The following is an 11860-nucleotide window of genomic DNA, read 5'->3' on the forward strand; positions in this document are numbered from 1 at the left end:
CGAGCCAATCTAAGCTGGTAAATCATTCAGGCATTATTCATGTAGATCGCTGGCTCGTTATGGCCTTCTTCAGGTTCAGTTGAGACGGAAAGCTGAAGACGCAAGACAAAGTTTCACTCTGCTTGTTCAGACGAAATTTTATTTCATAGCGTCCGGAGAACCTAAAGAGCATTAAAGTTTGGCTGGCTGGCAACCTAGTTGTGGAGGGTTCGCCATCACATGGTTTAATTCAGAGGTGGCTGACAGCAACTTTGTCCACTCTTTCTGAATTTATGCAGCATGAGCAATGTATCTGGACCAGGCGACTGCTGCCTTGCCATCCAAAAGAGAGTTTAAACAGCGTGCAGCTTTGATTATAAGTGGATATGAACGATATGGCCATAGAATACAGTGAGGAGAATGAATTGCACATTATATATATTTTGTAGTCCAAACAACTCAATGCGCCTGCATCCATGTTCATACTTATGCCAGGAGCAATTTCGGCGACATTAACTGTTTGCCAAGGAAGGAATCCCTCTATGGTTGCAAGCTAGTCTGCTATATGTTTCACATCGCTGGCAAACTACTGTTGTATACAAAAGCTGAAGGGAAGAGCAGTCCAGAGTGTTCCTTCCTCTGCTCTGCAAGAAACAGAGGAATAACAGAGACAAATACAAACTCTTTTTTTCGTTTGTTTGTTTACCCCTTGGTGAAATAACTCCATTGAGATGACCTATTCAACCAGAATGACTAATACAACTGTATGTGTGCAATGAAGGACTAATAGAAAATTCTCAATCTGGATGAAGACATGACCTAGTCATGCACCTAACTGAGAAAACAGTATCTGCCAGACATTGTAGGGAATTGATGATTATTTATTCAGAGGTAGGGATCACTCTCTGACAGCAAAAATTGTTCACCAATTTAGGGATCCCTCTCTTTCCACATGCAGCAACTAAACTAGTCAACTACTGCTAGTATGACTAATTAATTCTTGTTTATTTCTGATCCCACCGTTGCTGACAGGAAAAGTGCTCTGTTTTCTCAGTTAGGTGCATGACTAGGTCATGTCTTCATCTAGTGTGGGATAAGACCCGTTTCATCTTCCTCTGTTTATTTTTCTTCCTGTGTTTCTGTTTTGAAAGAAACAGACGATTAATAGAGAGAAATTCGATCCGTTGATGATATGGTAGACAATAATTCTCCACCTGCACCTGCAGCGCACTCCTCTTCCACCTCCCTCTGCACTCAGGATTTGGCGAGACTCGTCCATCTCTTCTCCATCTTCCATACCCCTCCATCCACCTTGTTTCAACAGTGCCCATCTCCAACAGGAAGCGGCAAGACTTCAAGCAAGCCGCACGAGCAACATTCTATTGCCGTGAAGCAAACACTGAATATTCCACTGCCTTTCCATCTTACATCTGCTGGCAAAGGGAAGGGGCCATCTGATGACACAAAATGAACAAAACGCTGTATATCATATTCATAGCATAGCACGCACCATATATATGAAGGTAGAAGGGATTGGCCGTGTTGGAGTTTTCTCTTCGCAGCCGCTTTGGATCAAGGAGTCACCAGTGTGGGCTGAAGAATGAAGATGCATTTGCTTCTCTACAACCAAGGAAAAATATATGATGAGAAATAAGTCAGTAAGGATATCACATGGCGATGGACTTCATGGAAACATCACCATCAAATGATAGTGATACTCACGAATGTGAAACATGCAGTTCAACTACTTCTGTCATCGGTACAGTATAACTTTGATACCATTTTTTCGGGTGGCAGTTGCAGAGGCGGAAGACTGCCTGAATCATCCACATCTTTTGGCCAATTCGATCTGTTGCTTCCAACGAGATTGATCAACAAAACTGAATTAACACCATAATTAGCTCTACTGGCGGTATGTATCGAACTGAAGTGGGAAAATGTCAATAAGCATGAGGTACTCACAGATCAGTCACTAATTGAGGCAAGAAGCAACAGAGCGGCAAGAAAATTCTTGGCACAAGTGACACCTAGTTGTCAGAATATAAAGAGAGAGTTCTCAGAATATGAAGATATCCCAAGTCTAAAGAGATAGTGCCCTGTATTGAGGAACAAAAAAAAAAGTTCCCAACAGTGTTTATGGGACTGGAGAAAGAACAATGACCAATTTAACAAAGGTAATTTCTGTGTAATGTTTTATCAAGATGCAGTGGTCAACATAATATGCTAGTTTTGGTTATTAATAGATTCTGACAGTTGCACACATCCTATCACCTCCACTATAATTTCAACAATTCTCTACTTCAGCGCAAACAGGAGCTGTATACCTTCAGACCTGCTGCTATTGTGCTGTGTAGTTCGAAGATTGTTAGTCTGAAACTTTGGAACCATGCGTCAATACATATTCCTTATGCAGTCACCTTCCGTACAGATGCAAAGGGAGAACATACCTTTCAGTGATAGCCTGAGATCTGAAGAGAGATGAAGTTGCATCCACTGGGCAGTACAATTCTCATGTGGTTGAAAATATGATCTTAACTGACATGAGCTTCCAACAGTATATGTCTATTCAAAATAGAAACGATTAGAAATAGTGAACTGTAAAAACAGGTAGTATGTAGAGTAGACTATTCTGAATCTCTGGTCAGTTCAGTACCTTAGTATGTAATGGCACAATAACTTCCAAATCACTTGAATGCAAATCATGCCCAAGAATGCATGGCAACTTTTTCCATGGTAACAGACTCACAAGATCTGCAAATCATAAAATGACTAATTACTAATTATATGTGAAAATTAAAAAATCGTATAATGTAACTGTTGAAAATCCAGGTCAATTCATCAACTTACTGTGCAGCTTTGTGAGTATTTTTGGTGACAACTTGCTCAATTTGGAGTACAACTAACATGAAAACCTGCAGTACGTGATTGGGGTTCTCATAAGAATATTCCATGATTATTTTTGAGAGAGAATAAGAACATACACGACTGTAAATAATAATCACTGAATTGTAACAAACCACCTCATGTTTTTCAAAGATGAACTAGTGAATACAAAACATATTAGAATATGTGATTCATACAAGACTTTCATGATTTCTGACCAGCGTCGCAAAGAACATGTTGGGGTGAAGTAATTGAAACAGAAGGCATTCAAGGTTTAATAGTGAACATGCTCTAGCAACATGACTAAATAGCAGGTCACTTGCCACATCACATAATTTTCCAGTGGAAGAACACTCACAGCTCAGAAGCCTCTTGATGGATAGCGCTGACAATGCAAAATTGAAGGGCAAGAGGTAATTACGTATCGGTAGCAATTCAGCAGATAATTTGACAAACTGCATACCTCCAAGTAGCAAAACACTGAAAAGTCATTTTTTTGCCATAATTAGCAATGATGATCTTTTCATCCTCAAACCTCAACTTTCCAAGTACACCACCATTTCTTTGTGAGTGCCAATCAAATGTAAAGATGAATGATCTAGAACCCTACCTGAGAACTGGTTAACGCAAGAACACCTGGTATCATAGCAATGTAGCAGTGGGTGAGAAAATGGCAAACCTTAATATCATCAGTGAAGTACCGATGTCTCGTTTATTCCCCAATTATTCTGTTGTGATATTTTGCTCCTTACAATGAAAGTAGCCATGTACACCAACTGATTTTTGATGAGTGATGCAGATCGAAATTTGAATACAAAGTATGTAAAAGTCTACGAGAACGAACATAAGAACACCTGCACAACAAGCCAACAAAATAAGCACACCAGGTATGATAGCAAATGTAGCAGTAGGTGAGAAAACGGCAAACCTTAATATCATCAGTGAAGCACCAAAGTCTCATATATTCCACAATTATTCTGTTGTGATATTTTGCTCCTCACACCGAAAATAGCCATGTTCACCCACTGATTTTTGATGAGTGATGCAGACCGAAATTTGAATACAAAGTATGTAAAAGCCTAAGAGAACGAACATAAGAACACCTGCACAACAGGCCAAGAAAATAAGAACCTGGTATGATAGCAAATGTAGCAGTAGGTGAGAAAATTGTAAACCTTAATATCGTCAGTGAATCACCGAAGTCTCGTTTATTCCGCAATTATTCTGTGGTGTTATTTTGGTCCTCACCGAAAATAGCCATGTACACCCACTGATTTTTGATGAGTGATGAAGACCGAAATTTGAATACAAAATATGTAAAAGCATATAAGAACGAACCTAAGAATACCTGCACAACAAGCCAAGAAAAAATAAGAACCTGGTATGATAGCAAATGTAGCAGTAGGTGAGAAAATCGCAAACCTTAATATTTGTAGAACAACAAAATCTGATTTATTCCACAATCATGCCATGGTGTTATTTTTATCTTGACACTCGAATTAGTCATATAAACCACCAAGTCTTGATGAGTGACGTACACCGGAATTAAGTACGTAGTATGTATAATCGTATGAAAACAAAGATAAGAATACCTGCAGAGAGAAGAGAACTAAGATTTAACAATTTCTAGGATTTTTTTCTAGAATGAAAAATAAGGAACTAAAAAAAGGCATTTTTTTAACTAAACTTCCAAAAGGCATCGAATGATAATCGCAGAGGGGCATGGAGAAACAAATCATAAGTAATGTTCTAGTAGTACTATTTTCCCAAAGGTTAAAATTGTATTCTGATATAGCAGGAGCATAAGTGGATGTAGTTATCCAATTTAGTAAGGAGCATAAGTGGATGTACTTACCAGACATAAGAATAGGAAGGAAGGACTTGAACGCAAGACCCCCATGTCATGCATGTGGCAAGTGTACATGTATGCAAAGGGAATTACAAGGCTAGAAGAATGTACAAAAGGAACTCCAAGGCAGAGGCCTACATAGTAGAGATGGAAACAAGCAGTGGTCAGATTATTATACAGAAAAAAAGAGCAAGGGTCAGTCTCTAGGTTGTCGTTACCTTGGGTCAGTCTCGAGGTTGGAGTTTGATTTTTGGGATAGTTCCCACTAACCCCCTGCACTGTTGTATTAACTCTGCATTGTCGCACCTCGAAACATCTAATTCTTGCAGTGATTTGGGGAGGCCGTCCTTGGGCAGCGACCTAACACCCGGGCATGACATGACCCCTAATTTCTTGAGGTTGGTAAACTTGTGCAGCCCTGCTGGGAGGCTCTGAAGCTTGCTGAAAGACCCAAAGTCAAGTCGCTGGAGGGATGTGAGGAGGTGAAGGGCGTCCTCTTGCTCCATGGTGAAGCGTTCAATCTTATCGTTATCAGAAAGCCTTAGGTGGGTGAGGGAATAAGACAAGAAGCTGCAGATGGGTGCAGCAAGTAGTCCCATGTGGTCATCCGTCGAGAGCTTGAATGAACCAAGCTGCTGCAGCTTCTGCCCTTGTCCTAATTCATCCTGCAGCTGCACCCGCCTGGGATTGGGATCCCATCCAGCAAAGAATCTAGGGCTGCCAATGACTATTAAATCTCTGAGCTTTCCCCTGGCGGTAAGGAGAGGCCCCAGGCCCTTGCACCTTAGATCCTTTCGACAATTCCCCAGTCTTAATTTGGTGAGAGAGGTGAGGTTTGAAAGGGGCTCCAGCGTCCCCATGCCTTGCACATCCCAAAGGTCAAGCTCTTGCAGAGAGGATGGGAAACAGCAGCATGAAGGAGAGCCAGCAGGTAATATCTTGGGGCTGCCAAAAATTTGTAACCTCTCGAGGGATTGCAGGGCAGGAAAAAAATTGAAGGGGGGGTCCAACAGGGCCACCTCTGGGCAATTTCTAATGCGCAGCTCCCGGAGTGAGTCAGAGAGATTGGCCAGGAAGAGTAGCAACCCATCTTCATCTTTATGCTGCTCCACCTCCGATGCTGCTGATGTTGTTCTTTCCAGATCCACCCCCACTGCCAGCTGTGTTATGTTTTCACAATTTATGATACATAGCATGGAAAGCCTTGGGAGGTGGGTTAGAAGCTTGGTCAATTCCTTCCCACTAGCACCACAAGATTCCTGGACATCAAGACGCTCAACAGGGTGTTGCCATTCCACATCACACTCAACTCCTAATGGCCCAACCAGGGCATCTGCACTATCAAAAACCAATTTCTTTAATGAGGTTAGCATCACAAGCTGCTTCCACTCCAAAGGTGGACACCTTTTGAGTACCATCGACTCGAGCCCTGCCAGTTTATTGAATGCCAAAACCTGATCTAAGTTGTGCATTTCATCCTTCCCAGTAACATTGACAAGATGGCATGATTGAGAGTTGTACTCAAGCACCCCTAGTAGCTTTACATCCCTTATATTGGCATACCGTAGTGTTTTAGTCCAGGGAATGCGAGCCACTAACAATAACTCTGGGCACCTGATTATCACAAGCTCTTGCAATTTGGGAAACCAATCAGTGCTCCAGTCTTGACCTGATGGGCAAACAGTATGGTTTGAAAATGGCAACTCCAAGAGTTTAGGGCAGTTCCTAATATGCAGTGTTTGCAAAAGAGGAAACATATGATGAGTGTCCTGTGATGGTACCCATTTTTCAAAACTTCCCATGTCAACAAGTTCAAGCTTTATTAGCCTCCAAAAGCATTGCTCTATGACAAAATCCTTCAATGCGGCAATATTCTCCAATACTAGTTTACGAAGATCCCACATCTTTCCTAAAGGAGGGAGATATTCCCAAGAAACACCAGAGAGATGAAGAGATTGTAGAACTTCAACAACAAGCTCAGTACCCAGCCATGTTGGACAAGAAGGGCATTTGTGCCCTTTAATGCACAACTTTTGAAGATATCTATGTGGTTGAAGGCTCTCAAGGATGGCTGCTTCTACACGAGGCTCGGTATTAGACCCCTTACCATCCCAACATAATGTTAAACTCTCCAAGTAGTTTTTCTCTATTAGTTTTGCTCTTGCTGCTTCTTCTTTTGTGCGTATATTCTCAAGGTTATAGATGCCAAGCTCCCTCAGTTCAGTCAAATGCTCTAGTTGACTGGGTTCAAATCCTTCACTTTCTTTGTTGACTCTAAACACCTTTAACTCTTGTAATAGTTTGAGTTTACCCACATTGTGAATATGAGAATGAAGGTTATCACTTCGGGTATAAAAATGACGCAATGCTGCAAGATTATTCAAGTCTTTGGGCAAGTCAAGAATGTGGTACCATGATCCTAGATCCAGAATCTTTAAATGATAAAATCTAGAAATGGGAAGTGGTAAATGCATCTCCCTCCCATACTTTGTCCCTAGACATACGTATCGTAGGTGGACAAGTGTTGGCAAATCATGTAACATGGTCTCCCCAGAATATGGCATGTTATCCAAATGGAGAACGCGGAGAGCGTTTGCTTCCTTAAAGAAATCACCCAAAATGTTGGCGAAGCTTTCATCCATTTCTCCAAATAACATCAAAGTATGCAACCGTTTAACTTTCAATCTTGTCTTCAGTTTTCTCAGTTGACTCTTAAAGATTTCACGAGACATTGTATCATCAACATTTACGATTATAACCAAGTGGTAGATGCTTGGATAAATTTCTATTGAACCCACATTGGAATGATGCACAATAAGACATTCATGAGATGCAACCTTCAACGCTAAATCATGTAGCAGGTCATGCATTATGTAATGACCATAAGTTTCCTCTTTCTTGAAAAATCCATGTGCGACTAGATCGCTTAAATTGCTCAAACCTATATCTTCTAATGTTTGGTTCTGACCAACAGGCTGTAAAATATCTAGTCCTATCCACAAGTTGATTAGCTCAATGGTTCTGTACTTGTGATCTTCAGGAAACAATGCGGCAGAAGAGAAACATTGTTGCTGCTGGTAAGGAAGATAGTCATAACTAAGCTTCAACGCAGGCATAATGTCATTGACACTAGTCTGTTTATCCCATTCTTTACTTTCTAAGACTTTTATCCAATGACTCAAATTAAGACCCTTTCTCAGTAATTTACCAACAGTTTTTGCAGCAAGAGGGGAGCCCTTTAGTTTTTCCATTATCTTATTTCCGGTCTCGAGCAAAAAGCTGTGATCATTTATAATGGGCTCATCGCCAAAAACAAATGCAAGGAACAGTTTTCTAAATTCTTTGGATTCCAATCCTTTCAATTCAATATGACTTTGTGTTTCAACCATCTTTGCTATTGCTGGAAAACGAGTCGTGAGTAGAATTATGCTACCTTTTTGTTGTGATGCTTTGAGCGGTAACAATAACCGTTTCCAGTCATCCTCATTACTAATCTCCCACATATCATCCAGTACAAGCAAAAATCTCTTAGATTTTAATCTTTGTTCAATCAGCTCTTCAGGCCTACCATCTATTTCCCCTTCAACTCTAGGGATACATGCCTTAATCTCTTCTAGCAGCTTATTCAAACTGAAATTGAGCGACACACATACCCAAATAACAACTTGAAAATGATTTTGAACTTCTTGGTTTTTATATATGTGTTGTATCAGAGTTGTCTTCCCTAATCCCCCTGGACCGACAACCGGAAGCACTGTTAGATCCTTGCTATGGTATTTACCCTTGATCATATCATGTATGATGGTATCCATGATATGGTCCCTCCCATACAATTTTGGTTCTATGCTTTGACCAGATGTGATGGGACGATTACGGGTTATATCTAAGACAGCCATATGGTCACAACACTGCAGAATCTTGGTAACTTCTTTACGCACAGGCTGCAGTTGCTCTACAATTAGCTTCATTTTTTCAGAGACATCAACCCTATTAAATCCCAGCATTGGTGTTTCTCGTTGGGGCGCACCACAAAGAGTTAGAGTTGGTTGACCAGAATGTTCATCACGAACATTTGGCGAAGATGAGCAAGGGAGGATTTTACCGAGCTTGGGAATGCATCCGCTGACCTCCTGATTGGCTTTTGGTTCTGAGGAGGAACTGACATGTGACCCACTCTCCTGATTGGCTTTTGGGTCTAACGAGGAATTGACATTTGACCTCTGCCTGGCCCTTGGCCAAGCGCAACAGCTTACCTTTTTACCAACAGCTTCGGCGGTGTGACGAGCATTGAAGGCAAAGTCGTGGACGCCACCCTTGGCATGGTGGTCAGCGGCGTCACACGTGCCATGGAGCTCGTCGTGGATGCGGAAGTAGTCCAGCTCGTCCAACAAGTCCTCGGCACTTTGCGCCGAGTCCCGCAGCTTCCCCAGCAGTTCCTCCATGGCCTGGCCGCAGATCTGCTTGCTGGCTGCAAGTTCGAGCGTGGCCTTCACCAGCAGCAGCTCCATCCTGAGGGCCTCAATGTTGAGACCCAAGTTCTTGGTGGCACCCCAAGCCTCCAGCAGGCCATCGGCAACGGGGGCCAGCGCCTTGCCCACCACCCATAGCGCCGCGCTGACAAGAGTGTACATCCTCTGTTGGCGGGCAATAAAGACCTCTCACTTAGTCGAGTCCCTTGCTGCACCTGCATCCATGAATCAAAGTGGAGTTTGAATCCACTTGTAGGAATCCAAACTTAGCATGGAGGGAATGAAAAGGAGTTCCTCTGTAAATGCAGGTGGGGCCAGCAATTGCATGCCATGCCAGTAAAGAAAATAGTTTGGATTTGTAAATGGACTCAAGTAAAACTGAAATCCTTCAAGAACTATATCTCCAAACTAGGCGAGGAGAAAAACAGCCGCCGAGGACAATCCATATATAACCAATAAAGTAAATAGTATACTAGTCACAGTGAAAGAAATCAGATTTACCTCTATTAGTTGTTGCCTGCTGCCAGACCTGGGGGAGGAAGAGGACTGTGCTCCTGCCTGCCCGGGTCGGAGGTGGTCGCCGGGCCGGTGAGCGAGATACGGCTGCTGCGGCAAGCAAATCAAGATCATCCATCCCCCCTGCGCTCCCGCTCCGGTGACGACCCCATCGCGCGCCCTCCGGGTCTCGGACCTGCTGACTCTGTTGCTGCGTTGTGGTGAGAAGAGGCAAGGGGAGAGAGGTGTGGAAGCAGGGGAGGCAAGGTGGCGGCTGCGGTGGCGTGGCGAGCGATTCTGGGGAGGGGAAAGAGAGGTGCGGAGAAGATGGATGTATGATGGGCCTTTTTATTCTACTCTTGGGCCTAGGACCGCCGTACCAACAGCGAATATCCTGCTTCTGTCCCCTAAATAAAGGAAATATTAACGCCCATACATATAGGCGTTGATCATCTCGACCACACGCACACACCACCGTCCAGTACTATATGCACGAATCTTGACACAATCTGGCTGATTTTCTATGCCACGTAGGACAAGGCGTGTGTGGTGTGTGACATAGTTCGACCACACATCCGTTTTACCACACGGAGGGGCCGGTGTGTTCGCGTTTAGCAGTTCACCCACACACCAGTTTTCAGTCACGCACAAGGGCTGGTGTGTGGGCATTTGCCATCTCGCCCACACACCCGTCTCCTCTCCCACACGTAAGCTGCTAGTTGCCATGTGTTTTTGCAGCGCACATGGCAACTGCCTCTAGTGTGCTTTATAAACAGGTGACAACTCTCTTTTTTTACCCGAGTTGCCATGTGTTTTTGCAGGGTACACGGCAACTGCCTAGTGTGCACGTAAGCAGATGGCAACTGTCTTTTTACCGAGTTGCCATGTGTTTTTGCATGGTACATGTCAACTGCCCCAACATGCACGTACATGGCAACTGCCCTAACGTGCACGTAAGCAGATGGCAACTCTTCCTTTTTACATGGCAACTGCCCTAGCATACTTGTGAGCACATGGCAACTCTCTCAACTGCCTAGTGTTAGTATGTGACAACTCCTAAAGTTATGAAATCATGGCAACTACATTAGATCAGACCATACATAGCAACTGCAGTTGAGCAACCATGGCAACTGCAGTTGTCCGACATGACAACCGTAGTTCAGCGACATGGCAACTGCAGATAAACGAACATGGACGAGGGTCTGGACCATGGCAATTGCGGGCGCGCGTTGGGCGTCACGCTTCGCGTGCGGGACCAGAAGGGTACGAGGTCAGACATACGGGCGTGTGGGCGTTATCAACTTCGCCCACACGCACGCGTGTGAGAGGGTTGAGGAGGGAAAAAAAGATATGTGTGGGCATTAGTTGTTTTGCCCACACGTAGGTGTGTGGGCTGGTTGCTGTCCATGCCACACGAGGCGTGTGGCACAACTACCCGATACACCATACGTGTGGCAGTTATCGGGACCCAAAAAAAATCATCTAAAAAATGTCCCCTAAAAATCATCTCAACAGTGAACCATCGTGCTCCTGTCCCCTGAAATTAAGAAATTCAATTGTCAGTCAGTTGGAATACAAACTCTTTTTTTTCTTGCTTGTTATTTTTTTTGAAGTTTTTTCTTGCTTGTTATTGACAAGGACACAAGGTATCTAATTGGACTAGTCCTGTACACAAGGTATCCTTATCTCGATGAAATCGACCGAGCAACAACCCGCCGACCCGAATCCAATATATGCATGTGGGCACCGCGTTTTCTTGTCTCAAAAAAAAAAATGTGGGCACCGCGTTTAGCCTCCGGGGGGCATTTCCTTGGAGATGAACAGTAAATTCAAAATAAATAATTTTAAAATAAAAATTAATATATATATTATATTTAAATAACTAAAAAATGATATATGGTCGTTTTCGGTTATTTTTATTTATATTTTTTTACTCTTACAATAAACCCATTGCGAAGAATCAGTAGATGACTACTTTTAAATAAAATAACACAAATAAGACTGTCGGTCAAGTGCTGCCGTTGATGTGCATTATTGGTAGCGAAGTAGGTGACTTGAATGATGGGCTGCTGGTCACACACAGTACTACATGGCCCGTCGACTGAAGTAGCAGTCGGTCACAGGCGTACACACCCAAGATGCGATCTGGATCAGGCATTCATTTTCCTGCTCCCATTGATGCCTT

At 43.1% G+C, this 11860-nt stretch overlaps 1 protein-coding gene across 25 annotated transcripts; it reads right to left on the reverse strand.

The window, feature by feature from the left end:
* Positions 1-391: 391 nt before the first annotated feature.
* On the reverse strand, positions 392-10031 carry LOC125518738 (putative disease resistance protein RGA3). Of its 25 annotated transcripts, none has more exons than XM_048683581.1 (16): positions 9682-10029; positions 4930-9395; positions 4718-4845; positions 4285-4454; positions 4038-4210; positions 3791-3965; positions 3542-3716; positions 3221-3342; positions 2827-2891; positions 2633-2730; positions 2427-2541; positions 2304-2349; positions 1942-2006; positions 1759-1859; positions 1490-1599; positions 392-1409 (listed from the first exon to the last, which is right to left on the reverse strand). In XM_048683581.1, exon 2 carries the CDS (start codon positions 9340-9342, stop codon positions 4936-4938), a length of 4407 nt encoding a protein of 1468 aa, XP_048539538.1. In that variant the 5' UTR covers positions 9343-9395; positions 9682-10029; the 3' UTR covers positions 392-1409; positions 1490-1599; positions 1759-1859; positions 1942-2006; positions 2304-2349; positions 2427-2541; positions 2633-2730; positions 2827-2891; positions 3221-3342; positions 3542-3716; positions 3791-3965; positions 4038-4210; positions 4285-4454; positions 4718-4845; positions 4930-4935. The 25 variants fall into 25 exon arrangements, with proteins under 25 accessions (XP_048539538.1, XP_048539530.1, XP_048539542.1 ...); XM_048683573.1 differs by having other exon boundaries at positions 3473-3716; XM_048683585.1 differs by lacking the exon at positions 3221-3342.
* Positions 10032-11860: the final 1829 nt, after the last annotated feature.

Source organism: Triticum urartu, chromosome 7, assembly GCF_003073215.2.
Source record: "Triticum urartu cultivar G1812 chromosome 7, Tu2.1, whole genome shotgun sequence".
NCBI lineage: Eukaryota > Viridiplantae > Streptophyta > Magnoliopsida > Poales > Poaceae > Triticum > Triticum urartu.